At 36.4% G+C, this 15,814-nt stretch overlaps 1 protein-coding gene across 6 annotated transcripts in view; it reads right to left on the reverse strand.

The window, feature by feature from the left end:
• Positions 1-13,856, reverse strand: part of C8H14orf39 (chromosome 8 C14orf39 homolog) — a 55,487-nt gene extending 41,631 nt beyond the window's left edge. For 2 of the 6 annotated variants that reach the window (XM_038544869.1, XM_038544865.1), the window contains exons 1-5: positions 13,669-13,856; positions 12,734-12,790; positions 12,583-12,639; positions 8,988-9,114; positions 4,170-4,259 (exon numbers count right to left, since the gene is read on the reverse strand). In XM_038544869.1, coding sequence (XP_038400797.1) covers positions 4,170-4,259; positions 8,988-9,114; positions 12,583-12,639; positions 12,734-12,782 — 323 coding nt within the window. In that variant the 5' untranslated portion in view covers positions 12,783-12,790; positions 13,669-13,856. Of the gene's footprint in view, positions 1-4,169; positions 4,260-8,987; positions 9,115-12,582; positions 12,640-12,733; positions 12,791-13,286; positions 13,422-13,668 lie in introns of those variants that run through there. The other 4 variants (XM_038544866.1, XM_038544868.1, XM_038544867.1 and 1 more) reach the window with 4 other exon arrangements.
• Positions 13,857-15,814: the final 1,958 nt, after the last annotated feature.

Raw genomic sequence — 15,814 nt, forward strand, 5'->3', positions numbered from 1 at the left:
GCTTACATTAAGAAAAAAGAAAGACCTGGGATGCCTGGGTGGCTCAGTGGTTGAACGTCTGCCTTTGGTCAGAGCGTGATCCCAGGTTCAGGGATCGAGTCCCACATCAGGCTCCCTGCAGAAAGCCTGCTTCTCCCTCTGCCTATGTTTCTGCTTCTCTCTGTGTGTCTCTCAAGAATAAATGAGTAAAATCTTAAAAAAAAAAAAAAAAGGAAAAGAAAAGAAAAAAGAAAGACCTCAAATAAACAAACTAACTTTATACCTCAAGGAATTAGAAAAGGAAGAACAATCTAAGCCTGAAGATGGCAGAAGGAAAGAAGTAACACAGATTAGAGCAGAAATAAATGAAATAGGGAAGAGGAAGACAACAGAAAAAAATCAATGATAGAAAGAGTTGGGTTTTTGAAAAGATTAACACATTTGCAAACCCTTAGCTAGACTAACCAAGAAAAAAGAGAGAGGGACTCAAATAAGCAAAATTATAAATGAAAGAGGAACTATTACACCATAGAAATACAAAGAATTATATAACCGACACCACAGAAATACAAAGGATCATAAGAGACTTCTCAAACTCTTCCAAAAAGTTGAAGAGGAGGCAACACCCTCCAATTCATTTTATGAAGCCAGCATTACATTGATACCAAGGCCAAATGAGAACACCACAAGAAAAGAAAAATACAGGCCAATATTCCTGAGGAATATAGATGAAAAAATTCTCAACAAAATACTAGCAAACCAAACTCAACAGCACATTAAAAGGATCATACACAATGACAAAGTGGGATTTATCCATGGTTGCAAGAATGGTTCAACATACACAAGTCAATAAACATGATATTCCACGTTAATAGAATAAAGGATAAACTCATATGATCCACTCAATAGATACAGAAAAAGCATCTGGCAAAACTCAACACCCTTTCATGATAAAAAATCTCAACAAATTGGGTACAGAAGGAACATACTTCAACATAATAAAGGCCATGTATGACAATTCCATAACTAACATCACAGTCAATTCTGAAGAACTAAACGCTTTTCCTCCAAAAACACCAATAAGACAAGGGTGCCACTCCCACCACTCCTAATCAAATAGGAGTGCAGTACTGGAAATCTTAACTACAGCAATTAGTCAAGAAAAAGAAAAAAAGTCATCCAAGTAGGAAAGGAAGAAGTAAAATGGTCTCTGTTTGCAAAATGACATGATCTTACACATAAAAAACTCCACCCAAAAAACTGTTAGAACTAATCAACAAATTCAGTAAAATTTCACACTACAAAATCAACATACAAAAATCACTATACACTAACAATGAACTATCTGAAAGAAAATAAAACAGTTCCATTTCTAATAGCATCAAAAATAATCAAATACTTAGTAAATTAAATCCAGGAGGTGAAAGATCTGTTCACTAAAAACTGTAAGACATTGATTGAAGAAATTGAAGAAGACACAAATAAATGGAAAGATATTCTGTGTTCATGGATCAATATATAATAAACTCATATAAGTTAATAGCAAAAGGCTAATTCATATTTAAAATGGGCAGAGGATCTGAACATTTTTCCAAAGACATACAAATGATCAAAAAGTTCATGAAAAGATGATCAACATCACTAACCATCAGAGAAATGCAAATCAAAACCACAATGAGATGTCACCTTACACCTGTCAGAATGACTAGTAACAAAAAGACAAGACATAATAATTATTGGTAAGGATGTGGAAAAAAAAGAATCCGTGTGCACTTATTGGTGGCAATGTACATTGGTGCAACCCTATAGAAAATAGTATGGAGATTCCTCAAAAAATTAAAAATAGAAATGATCCCAAAATACTCTATGATCCAGTAATTCTACTACTGGGTATTCATCCAAAAAAATAAAACTACTAATTCAAAAATACACATGCACCCGTATGTTTACAGTTGAATTGTTTAACAATAGCCAAGATAAGATATGCAAGCAACCCAAGTGTCCATCAACAGATGAATGGATAAAGAAGTGAGATATATATACACACACACACACACACACACATACTATAGATGATATATATATCATCCATATATATATATGAAATGGAATATTACTCAGCCACAAAAAGAATAAGGTCTTGTCATTTGCAACAACATAGATGAACCTAAAGGGTACTAATGTGAGTGGAATAAGTCACAGAGAGAAAGGAAAATACATTATTTCACTTACATGTGAAATCTAAAAACAAACAAAACAAAAAGCCAGACTCTTAAATACAGAAAAAAAAACTAGTGGTTGCCAGGATAGGGGCAGCAGGGGAGGTGGAATACATGAAAGAGATTAAGAGGTTTAAACTTCCAGTCATAAAATAAATGAGAAGGTACCTGGGTGGCTCAGTGAGGTAAGTGTCCAACTCTTGGTTTTGGCTCAGGTCATGATCTCTGGGGTTATGGGATCCCAAGCCCTACATCGACCTCCACACTTAGCAGGAAATCTGCTTGAAATTCTCTCTCCCCCTCTCACTTTGCCCCTCTCCCTGCTTGTGAGTGCTCTCTAAGCTAAATAAAGAAATCTTTTAAAAATATTGTCAAATCATTAAGTTGTATTACCAGAAAATAGTATAACATTGTACATCAATTATTCTTCAGTAATAACTTTTTTTAATGTGTATATAGGGACACCTGGGCTGGGTCAGTCAGGAGAACATGTGACTCAATTTCACAATCATGAGTTCAAGCCTCACATTGGGCACTGAGTTTCAACCCTTTAAAAAATAATAATAATAAAATGAATCTTATGCATGCAATGGAATATTATCCAGTCATAAAATAGAACTGCTCCCATCTTCAACACCATGGATGGACCTTGAGAGTACTAAGCTGACTAAATAAGAGAAAAACAAATATGGTATGATCCTACTCATATGTAAAATTTTTAAAAAGCCAAATCATAGAAACAAAGAGTAGAATGGTGGCTGCCAGGGGCCAGGAGTAGAGGAAATAAGGAGGTGTTACTCAAAGGATGCAAACTTCCAGTTATAAGGTGAATTAAGTTCTGGGGATTTAATATACGGTATGGTAAATATAACAATACTGCATTATATATTTAAAAATTACTAAGAGTAAATCTTAAATGTTCTTACTACAAAAAAAATAGTACTTATACAAGGTGACAGATGTGCTACCTTCCTAACCTTATTGTGACAGTTTAAATTATATACATGTATCAAACCATCATGTTTGTACCTCTCAAACTTAAACAATGTTATGTCAGTTATATTTCAATAAAGCTGGGAGGAAAAGTAGTAAAAAATAAAAATAAAGTATAAAAAGATAACAAAAATATAAAAAATATTAAAAAATCAGGGCACCTGTGTAGCTCAGTTGGTTAAGCATCTGCCTTTGGCTCAGGTCATGATCCCAGGACTGGATCCCACATGGGGCTCCCCACTCAGCAGGGAGTCTGCTTATCCCTCTGTCCCTCATCCTGCTTGTGCTCTCTCTCTCTCTCTCTCTTATATATATATATGTGTGTGTGTGTGTGTGTGTGTGTGTGTGTGTATATAAAACTATGCTCTTGTCCAATTATATTAAAAATGAAAACACTTAAATTTTTAAATTAAGTGAAATTATAATGCTATATATGTGTTCAAAGTCTCTCACCTTGTTCCATTATATTCACTAATTATATTTAGTCCTCAAAATGAGGTTATTTTATACATTATTAAAATAAACCTATACAACGGGTCTCTACATTAGAATATAACACCCCACTACATAAGCTCTCTGAAAAAAAGAAGTTTCATATAGAATCCCCTTCAAAAGTCAATACTCCAAATTTTTCATAAGCTAATTCTATAGCTAACTATTCCCCCAGATGTTTACCTCTAACAATTCAATTATAAAAACCATTAATCAAAGCACTCTTGTATAATAATTGCTACTGATAAATTGTTTTTTTCTAAGGACACATCTAAACATATTCAGAGTTTGGTAGAACTTTATAACAAATAAGTAGGCCTCCAATGGCACCCAAAGAGTCCAAAGCACTGTGTTTACTTAGAAACAAAAACAAAAAGAACCTCTCCTAATATACAAAGTTTCTGCATTTTTTTAAGCAACATTTTTACTAAGCATATCCTATCAGTACTAAATTATAGAACTGATAACTTAATATATGTATTGTACTTGTCTTTTTCAATAGTTTCTTGATAAACAGCAAATTGGTCCTGCATATAGTCTTCATGCTTATGAAAAACATCACATGTTGGCTTCCAGCTATGGAAAAAAAAAATAATGTAATTAGAATCTCAGAATGATAAGTTGTAAGAGATAATAAAAATGAATTTAACCATTTAGAAATAAATGAATCTTTCTCTTCCTAGAGAAAATAAGCTTATATCAAAAAAATATTCCTACCCCCCATCACCACCACTACCATCATTCAGGCAATCATAATACACTCAAGGAAAAATATCCATTAATTTTTACATAAAACCCATTGTGGAACCATGACTAAGGCAGGAGCAAATGTTACATGGCTGGACTGTGTATTGCTCCAGCATTTCTAGAAGATACTGTGCAACACTCCACCATCGGGCTTCTCTTCTCATCATACTTCTAAGATCTTGGCTAAGAAATTCTTTTGGAGTTAAGGATTCAAAGAACAGGGGTTAAAGAGAAGCTTTTTTTTTTTCTTTTGAAACTTAGTCAGGTTGCTATACCCTCCTGAACTAGAAAGAAAGAAACTAGACCAAAATAATTTATAAAAGCAGAGGCTAAGAATAAAATGAATAGCTATCTTATATATTTTTTGTCTTATTACAAGACTTAAAAAATGTTACCAGTATGGAAAAATCTAAAATTTGCATACACCATGTCAGCTTCCATTCTAAGTGTTGTTCAACTATTTTCTCTCTTTTTTCTAATGTCTTAATATTCTTTTCAGATTCAAAACAATCACATGCCCACTCTGGAAGCACAGAAAAGTATATGTAAGAAAATAACCATTATCCATTATTCTCAACACTGAATAATTACTATCATTGTTTAAATTATTTCCAAATTATTATAAAGTATATATTTATTATCTTTTTTTAAAGACTTATTTATATCTTTGAGAGAGAGAGAATAGTGGGGAAAGGGGCAAAGGGAGAGAGTCTCAAGCAGACTCTCCGCTGAGTGTGGAGTCCTATGCAGGGCTGGATCTCACCACCCTATCACAAGCTGAGCCAAAACCAACAGTCAGAGGCTTAACTGACTGTGCCACTCAGGCATCCCTATATTTTACATCTTTGAGATGATATTCATATACATAACAACGTATGCTCCTTTATCACCCTTTAAATTATACACATTTTCCTTGTCACTAAGAATTCACTGTTAATAAATACATCATGTTCCATAACTGTTCTAACTATTCCCACTTTGTTGGCCATTTTTGCTTTATCTGTCTTTCTATTATAAATAGAACTTTTATTTACATGTTTGTCTGAATTTCCAATCATTTCCTTAGAAATCATTTCCCCAAAATGGAATAAGGTCAAAGGTTATACATTACACATATTCTGAGTATTTTAAAAATTCCATAAGAAATACATGTTCCTTAAAAAGGTATTTCCTGTAAGCATTTTGACATACATATTCCTAGATTATTTCTACTATATATATACAATTAGTTAATTGGGCTCATACTATGAATGCTGTTTCATTGCTTTGCTTACTTCGTAATACACATCTTTCCATATTAATAGAAAGTTAACATCTTTCCATATCAATAAATATACACTTATAATTTTATTGGCTACCTACTGTTAATTCATATGCATATACCAAAATTCATTTAACCCATCACCTAATGTTGAACATTAGATCTTTCCAATGTTTTCCCATCATAAAAAAAGGTTGAAATAGGGATGCCTGTGTGGCTCAGTGACTGAGCGTCTGCCTTTGGCTCAGGGCGTGATCCAGAGTCCTGGGATCAAGTTCTGAATCAAGCTCCCCATGGGGAGGCTGCTTCTCCCTCTACCTATGTCTCTGCCTCTCTCTGTTCTCTCATGAGTAAATAAATAAAATCTTTAAAAAGTTTGAAATAAACACCTTATTGTACAGTATTGTGCCTAATTATTTCCTTATGAAAAATTCTCAGAAATGGAAACTTTTAATCAAAAGTCAGGCTTATTTTTAAAGCTTTTTAAAAATACACTGATGGGTCATCTAAAAGGTTTATACCAGTGTACATTACTATAGTGTACAAGAGAAGTGATTTTCTTATTCCCTGGTCAACACAGGATATTGTGTTTCTTTAAATTTCTGCAAAACTTAAAGGCAAAAAAAATAGCATTTTATTGTTGCTTTAATTTGGATGTCTGATTAACAGTAAGATTGCGCATTTGTTCACATATTTATTAGACATATGTTTCTTCATTTTGGTATTTACTTATTTTCCACAAGTACTTTGTATTTTTAAAAATTAGCACTTACTTGATACTTTTCCTACCCTATCCTTTTGCCTTTTGTATCATTTGAGGGCATTTCTCTTTTTAATTTGTGTGTAATCATATTTATCCATTGTTTCCTTTTATTTTCTACTTTTTTAAAAAAGATTTCATTTATTTATTCACGATAGACATAGAGAGAGAGAGAGGCAGAGGGAGAAGCAGGCTCCATGCAGGGAGCCCAACGCGGGACTCAATCCCGGGACTTCAGGATCACGCCCTGGGCCAAAGGCAGGAGCTAAACCACTGAGCCACCCAGGGATCTCCCTATTTTCTACTTTTGATGTTACACTTACAAAGGCCTTCTACTCTCCGAGATTATACAGCCACTTATATTTCTTCTAGTACTTTTATGAATTCATATTCCACATTTATATCTCTTAACCAGTATGCTGAAATCATGAATTAGAGGTATATCATGGTATTAAAATCCTACTAATTGTCCTCAGAACCGGGCAGCCCCAGTGGCGCAGCGGTTTAGCGCCGCCTGCAGCCCAGGGCGTGATCCTGGAGACCCTGGATCGAGTCCCCACGTCAGGCTCTCTGTATGATGCCTGCTTCTCCCTCTGCCTGTGTCTCTGCCTCTCTCTGTCTCTATGAATAAATAAATAAAACCTTTTTAAAAAAAATTGTCCTCAGAACCCAGCAGAGATTAAACGTATGAAGTACATTATATCTTGGACACAGCAGGTTCTAAAAGGAAACTATTTTTCCCACGACCACTGCAGCTAGTTGAGGGAAACCACTGGTAAAATGTCCTACAATAAAGCTTAAATCAAAATAAAAGAGAAAGTTCAACAATATGTTTTGTTGATCAGATTGGCAAATAATTTAAACATAATTCCAGGGGATCCCTGGGTGGCTCAGCGGTTTGGCACCTGCCTTCAGCCCAGGGTGTGATCCTGGAGTCCCGGGATCAAGTCCCATGTCAGGCTCCCTGCATGGAGCCTGCTTCTCCCTCTGCCTGTATCTCTGCCTCTCTGTGTGTGTGTGTCTCTCTTGAATAAATAAATAAAATCTTTAAAAAATAAAAAAAATTAAAAAATAAACATAATTCCAGTGTTGGCAAGGGCATGAGGAAACAGGAACGCTCATACACTGTTGGCCAAAGTATGAATTAATATAATCCTTTTGTGGAGAGAAGTTTGGCATTATCTATCAAATGTTTAAATATGCATACTCTCTGATCTAACAACCACACTTCTAGACTCATTATACAGCAACAGGTCTATAAATGTGGAAGGATACCTGTACAGGTTGTTCATAAGAGGGAAAAACTGGAAACCTAACTGTCTATAATAGGAGAATGATTAAATTTAAAATAAACCAAGACTATATCCTATGGAGTTGTTAAAGATTGAAATCTATACATAATCATTACATGTATAGTATCATTTACAGAACATAATGTTGATTTTTTAAATAGTAAGTACAGTATGATCCCATTTTGTAAAAAGAAATACATAGATAGATGTACACATAGTTTATTTAATAATGACATTGAATTTTTATTGAAAAATGTCTGAAAAGATAGCCAGAGCCATTAAAAATGATTACCTATAGGGAAGAAGACAGGGTTGAGGTGGGAACTGCAGGCAGAAAATAACTTTTTACTCTACACATTTATATAGTTTTTAAATTTTTATTCTAGGTATGTATTATCTTTATAAAAGGGAAAATCAAAAAAGACATTAAAATTTTGAATAAATATTTTTAAAACAAATATGATTCTAAAGTATAGTAGTTAATACAAAGATAACGGTCTACATAAAGCACAGAAAACTAACACATTTTATTTTCTTAATATACAATAAAGTTCCATTAGTTAAGCCTCTGTTTCAAAATGTTTATGTCTTATAATAAATTTAACTACTATGTTCCAGAACCTGAAGCCATGTTGAAAGAATTCTTAACATACTGAATATTTTTACTTTGAAAAGGAACTTATTTGAGTCTAGATTCCCCTAGATAATGATCTTAAAAACTCAAAGACAGAAATCATTTCAACTGTACTGACCTAATTAATAGGAACTTTATATACTGAGCCTATATGGTTCAAAATTCTGTAGAATTCTGGAGTTGGAGCTGTATTAATTAGAGAGATCTTACAGCACTTCTACTTTTCTTTTGATTTTCCTATGATCCCTTTTTACCAAAGCATGTAGCGAAGCAATTTAAGACCTGATTATTTAATAGTACAAAACACTACTTTAAAGCAACAATGTCTTCAATTATAAATGATATAAATTATAAATAACAGAAACCTTGAATAAAGAATCTAGTGACAGGGACACCTGGGTGGCTCAGTGGTTAAGCGTCTGCCTTTGACTCAGGGCATGATCCCAGAGTCCTAGGATCAAGGCCCACATCGGGCTTCCTGCATAGAGCCTGCTTCTCCCACTGCCTGTGTCTCTGCCTCTCTCTGTGTGTCTCTCATGAATAAATAAATAAAATCTTTTTTAAAAACCTACTAACAATTACTGAAAGTTACTTTCTTTCAAATACTCACTTACTACAGTTGTCTTTGATCTCCTTACTATGTTTACAGTAATGACCAATTTCCTCATCTGTTGTATTTATAGTTTCATGTATCTTACAAATAGTTGCCTTGTTTTCTTTAATATCTTCAAAGCATTCTGGAAAGGAGAAATGTTTATTTTCTTAAGGTAGAAATCATAAACTCAAAATTAACAAATACAGAGGAAAAAGGGGTATAGCAACTGACCTAAAAGGAGGAGAATTAGAGAAAGGAGAAGAAATGAGGACTGAGATGGGAAGACCCAATACTAAAAAGCACAGAACCAGAACCAGGCTTGCTCCTAGATCCAGAAGCAAAGGATTTGTGTTTGGGACAGAAGAGAAGTACATCTGAAACTAATAGTATACTAGAAATTAACTGACTGGAATTTAAATAAAAACTTAAAAAAGAAAGAAATGTCCCTGTTCCTTATCTTTAACATAAGAGAGCTAGATTAAGTGACATCTAAGATCAATGGCATCTTATGACAGTATGAGTTCATGTAAATGTTTAGTCTCATTTAGCTGATCTTGGTTTTGACAAATATAAAATTTGTCTTCATTGATTCCATGTCAACTAATTATTAAATGCACCTTCAACTCACTTATTTCTTTGTTACTAGGGAATAAATACAAAAATGCAATTTCTTAAAGATTAAAATAAAGCCTTAACACTACATTCTTTTTTGTTGCAGAATGTTAACCAAATTCTACATTTTCAGAACTGTTAAGAAATTAATAATGACATCTAAAAGATTTATTTTTATTCACTTATTTAAATTCAATTAGTTAACATATACTGTATCATTAGTTTCAGAAGTAGAGTTGTTATTCGTCCATGTTTGTACCCTCCTAAACGACCATCATCCAGTTATCCAACTCCCCAGCCACCTCTCCTCTAGCAACCCTCAGTTTGTTTCCTATTCTTAAGAATCTCTTATAGTTTTCCTCCCTCTCTAATTTCATATTTTTTCCCTCTCTTCCCCTATGATCATCTCTTTTGCTTCCTAAATTCCACATATGAGTGAAACCATATAATTGTCTTTGTCCAACTGCCTTATTTCACTCAGCATAATACCCTCCACTTCCATCCATATCATTGTAAATTCCATCCTTTTTGGTGGCTGAGTAATATTCATATATATATACATATATATTTATGCATATATATGCATATATCTCACATCTTTTTTATGCATTCATCTATCAATGGACATCTGACTTCTTTCCATAGCTACTAGGTACTTACCACAAAGATACAAATATAGTGATCCAAAGGGGTAGCTGCACCCCAATGTTTATAGCAGCAATGTCCACAATAGCCAACTATGTCTAAAAAGATTTTTAAAATTCACTTAAATGATCCAAAAATATATAAAGAACTTATCAAACTCAACACTCAAAAAACAAAATATCTAGTTAAATAAACAGAAGACATGAACAGACATTTTTCCAAAGAAGACATACAGATGGCTAATAGTCACATGAAAAGATGTTCTACATCACTCATCATCAGGGAAATACAAATCAAAACCACAATGAGGGCAGCCCTGGTGGCGCAGCGGTTTAGCACCGCCTGCAGCCTACGGCGTAATCCTAGAGACCCTGGATGAGTCCCAGGTCAGGCTCTCTGCATGGTGCCTGCTTCTCCCTCTGCCTGTGTCTCTGCCTCTCTCTCTCTCTGTGTGTGTCTCTATGAATAAATAAATAAATCTTTAAACAAAAATTAAAAAAAAACCCACAATGAGAGATCACCTCATACCTGTCAGAATGGCTAAAATTAACAACAGATGTTGGCAAGGATATGGAGAAAGGGGAACATTCTTATAATGCTGTGGGATCGTAAACTGGTACAGCCACTCTGGAAAACAGTAAGGAGGTTTGTCAAAAAGTTCAAAATAGAACTACTCTGTGATCCAGCAATTGCACTACTAATTATTTTCCCAAAGGATACAAAAATACTGATTCGAGGGGTGCCTGGGTGGCTGTCAGCTAAGCAATGAACTCTTGGTTTTGGCTCAGGTCATAATCTCAGGGTTGTAAAATGGAGTCCTGGGTCAGGCTCTGTGCTGGGTGTGGAGCTTGCTTAGGATTCTCTTTCTCTCTCACTCTGCAACCCCCTCGCCCCTGCACATTCTCTTTCTTAAAAAAAAAAAAAAATTCGAAGGGGCACATGCACCCTGATGTTTATAGCAACATTATCAACAATAGCCAAATTATGGAAAGAGCCCAAATGCCCATCCATTGATGAATGGATAAAGATATGGTGTAGGGGCACCTGGATATAGTCAGTTGGGCATCTGACTCTTGGTTTCACCTCAGGTCTTGATGTCCATGTTGTGTGATTGAGCCCCCCAAACAGCTCCATGCTCAGTGTGGAGTCTGCTTGAGATTCTCTCTCCCTCTCCCTCTAACCCTCTCACTCATGCTGTCTCTCAAATAAATAAATAAATCCTAGGGATCCCTGGGTGGCACAGCGGTTTGGCACCTGCCTTTGGCCCAGGGCGCGGTCCTGGAGACCCGGGATCGAATCCCACATCGGGCTCCCGGTGCATGGAGCCTGCTTCTCCCTCTGCCTGTGTCTCTGCCTCTCTCTCTCTCTCTCACTGTGTGCCTATCATAAATAAATAAAAGTTTAAAAAATAAATAAATAAATAAATCCTAAAAAAAAAAAAAAGATGTGGTGTATATATGCAATGGAATATTACTCAGCCATTAAAAAGAATGAAATCTTGCCACTTGCAATGACACGTATGCAGCTAGGGAGTATTATCCTAAATAAAATAAGTCAGTCAGAGAAAAACAAATACTTTATGATTTCATTCACATGTAGAATTTAAGAAACAAAACAAATGAACACACAGGAAAAAAAGAGAGAAGCAAACCACAAAACAGACTCTTAACAATAGAGAACCAAGGCTTGCTAGAGGGAGGTAGGTGGGGGAAATGGGTTAAATCAGTGATTGGTATTAAGGAGGATGCTGGGGATGAACACTGAGTGTTGCATGTAAGTAATGAATCACTAAATCCTACACCTTAAACTAATATTACACTGCATGTTGACTAACTGGAATTTAAATAAAAACTTGAAACTACAAAAAAAATAAATTTAGAAATAAAATCAATGGACGCCCAGGTAGCTCAGCGATTGAGTGTCTGCCTTCGAGTCCCGCATCCGGCGTCTTGCAGGAAGCCTGCTTCTCCCTCTGCCTGTATCTCTGTGTCTCTCATGAATAAATAAATAAAATCTTTAAAAAAATTTAAAAAGAAATAAAATCAAAAAATTCACTCGTTTGAAATAACCTGTTATTTGAGAAAAATAACGTATTTTCAACTGTGCTTAATTAAGTCATTATGTCTGCTTAAAGCAAAATTCTTCAATGCAAAATCATTGAAGGATGAATACAGAAATTTAGTACTGAAAAGCTGTAATTAGGGCAAACAGCTTAGTATTAGTCACTATATAGAACTGGCACAAAAGTTAAAATGCCAACTATAAGTTATCCTAAACAAGGCAGATGTTTATTGTCTTATATACCATAAAAAATTTAAAAAACAGAATAACTTTATCATGCAAAAAGACTTACTATTAATTCGTTGAATCATATCTCCTTTGGTACTTATATCTTGCTCATACTGGAAAACTAAAAAAAAACAGTAATTATTTTGTGACTTCATTGTTAAAATGTTAAATGATAATACAAATAATTACCTATTTCTTTTTCATTTTATACCTACCAAATTCTAGCAAAAGTCTGTCCAAACTGACAAAGAGGCTGTCATTCATCTTGAATACTGTATTTAAAAAAAGAAAAAGAATTGTTAAGGATTTTCTGAAGTCATATACAAAATAGCATATATTCGTTCGGTAACAACCTTTTTAACCAGGCATTATTACAGAAAAATGTGGGGGGAGCAAGCAGTGAGGAGGCGCGAGACCCCTTCAGCCCAGGACTGGGCACAGCCCTAGTAAGGCACTTAGTGAGTAACTTGCGGAAACTCGCTGCAGGACTGAAACATCTGGGGGCGCGAGCGGGGGGAGGGGCCTCATAATCCTTCATACGTGGTATTGCAACATTTCGTTGAATTTCTGGAGTGCACAGACACCAAGACTTCTCTAGAGGATATGACCTTTAAAATGAATATTCTCTCTGAGGATGTCCTTTCTCATTTCTCAGCGTTTGTGCTACTACGCCTTAGCAAGATCCCTAAGGAAAGTCCTTAACCGACACCAAGGTAAAAAAAAAAAAAACAAGGAAGAGGGCTAATTTACACTTAACGAATTTCCCACCAAAAAATCTAAAAAGTGGAGGTTTCCACAGGACTGCCAAGCCGCGTTACAAAATACGCCCGAGGCGGGACTCGTATTACCCGTCACGCGCAGATTCGAGGAGCCGTTTTGAAGCGCGAAGTTCGCTCACGAGCCCCACCCTCGCGGCCTAGGCGCTTCCCCTCACCCGGTTCCCTCCCCGCCCTCCGGCCGCGCGGAGGCGCCCACTGCTTGGGGCGGCTCCGGGGCCGCGGGAAGGGGGAGGCCGCGCGCCCGCAAGCCCCCCACGCGACCGCTGCGCGAACTCCGGGGACGCGGCCCGTCAGCCCCTCAGACCCCTCAGACCCCTCAGGCTCGCCGGCCCAGGGACGAACTGCCGCACACAGCTCTCTTCCCCGCCCACCTCAACGGCCCCTCGGGGACCCGAACGTTCAAACCGTCCCTTCTCCGGATCCCTCAGCTCCACTCAGGGTACCGGCGCGGCGTCCTGGACGCAGAAGCCGACACCGAAAGGAGGGCGGCCGTCCTGTTCGGCGCCACGCAGCCCCGGGAGAGCCCGCGGAGCCCGCGGCGGGAATTGCAGATCGCGCTCCGGAGCGAGATCGAACTCCCCGCGAGACCTGCGCCGCGGCCTTCGGCCTGCCTCCCCCGGCGAAGCGCGAGCCGAGCTCCCCGGAACCCCCGGAGGGGTGGGGAGGCGGGAGCCCTGACAAGAGGGACGGGGGACCCGTCAGGGATTCTCCTGTGGCCTTGAAGACAAATGCTGTTTTAAGACTATTCATTCCTCTCGTGACAGAACAGTTTAAAAAAGTGTTTTGAGAGAACGGCAATAAAAATTGGTAATTACTGTAACGTGAAAGTTAAAAAAAAAAAACTCGAAATCAATCATCGGAATTCAATTTTGCATTGAGCATTTTCAAAGCTTCTTTAAAAGCAAGCGTGGTAATTCAAACACATTTTCGTTCAACAAACATTGAGTGACTCGTTTGTGTAGTTTCAACTAAAATGCACGTTAATATTTTTTGTCGAATTGCTTAGCTTTGGATAATTTGTGCTCTTAGAATTTGTCAGCATATCCAAAGTAGAAAAGAGTGGAGAAAAAAAGTTATTTAAGCAAATTAGCCCCCAATTGTTTTAATTATTGGTATATTTCTGGTAAAGACATTTTTAATACTAAATGATCTAAATAATTGCCTCAATTCGCAACTCAAACTCACAGATTATGAAAATGAAAAAGAAATTTTCAGAGGTTTTTCTTGCTTATATACCTCAGATTATGTGTGCATAACTGACTTTATTATGTGATGTAAAGTTGCTCATTAGTATTAATGATAGTAAGCCGTCAAAACGAAGTTTGAATGATGTAAGAGATTTAACAGCTTTATTCTTATACTTGTTTATGACATCTGTTTAGGAAGGCATAAGAGCATAAATATGAAAGTTAAACTTATTTAGATTTGTTGGTACTACATTGCTATGACTGTCAAGACAATTTGGTAGGTCAAAAGAGTTGATTCAGTTCAACTTAAAAGTAGATTTTCTTATAAAAATCTGTGGAAACCTAGAAACCCCACCTTGCTGACACCTGAAAATAAATGTGTTTGCATTTAAATTCACATTATGCATATCCTGATTATTCTCACAAAAATACAACTGCATTCTACCAAAACCACTACTACGGATTCCATTCCAAAAAAATTCCTTCTGGAAAGCAATGAAAATGAAGAAGTTGATTTTGGAACTACTAGAGAGTTTGATTTTATTTTTTTAAGGATTTTATTTATTTATTTATTTAACAGAGAGCACAAGCAGGGGCAGCAGCAGGCAGAGGGAGAAGCAGGCTCCCAGGTGAGGGGCCAATCCCAGGACCCTGGGATCATGACCTGAGCCAAAGGTAGACACATAACAGACTGAGCCATCCAGGTGTCCCTACCGGAGAGTTTTAAATAACAAATTTTATTCTTCCTTCTATATTACCCCAATAAAATATACAGCACCATTTGAAAACTTACAGACCACTGACTCAGGTAAACACTTATCCTAACAAATCATTTTCTGGGAAAGTACTCCCATAAAAAATCCTTTCCTACCTATTATTAGCACCTTCCTCTTTGCTCCAGACATGCAAATCAGAAACTGAAGAAATTATTTAAACCTGCTCCCCATTCTAATTGTACTGTATTCTTTTTCTTCCTTTCACTTCTAAATCTATCCAACAGAAACACATCTCCTATTTACTATTGATTTCCACTCCTTTCCCCGTTGACTTTTTAAACTCATCTGCTATCCCCATCACATTTAGCTGCTTTATCAGATAATCAATAAAATATTTTACCCCAAATCTAATGGTCTTTTCTCAGTCTTAACCCCCCACCTTTTTTAAAAACTTCCCCATCTTTGGTCCTATGAAAAGTCTTTGCAACCCTGACTTCCAAGACACTAGTCTCTCATAGTTTTCTACCTCTCCTACCTGCAGTTCTGATTCTGCTTTCTACTTCTTTACTGTTTACCATCACTACCCAACTATGGACTCTTATCAAAGCCTTTTC

The sequence above is a fragment of the Canis lupus genome, chromosome 8 (assembly GCF_011100685.1).
Source record: "Canis lupus familiaris isolate Mischka breed German Shepherd chromosome 8, alternate assembly UU_Cfam_GSD_1.0, whole genome shotgun sequence".
Taxonomy (NCBI): domain Eukaryota; kingdom Metazoa; phylum Chordata; class Mammalia; order Carnivora; family Canidae; genus Canis; species Canis lupus.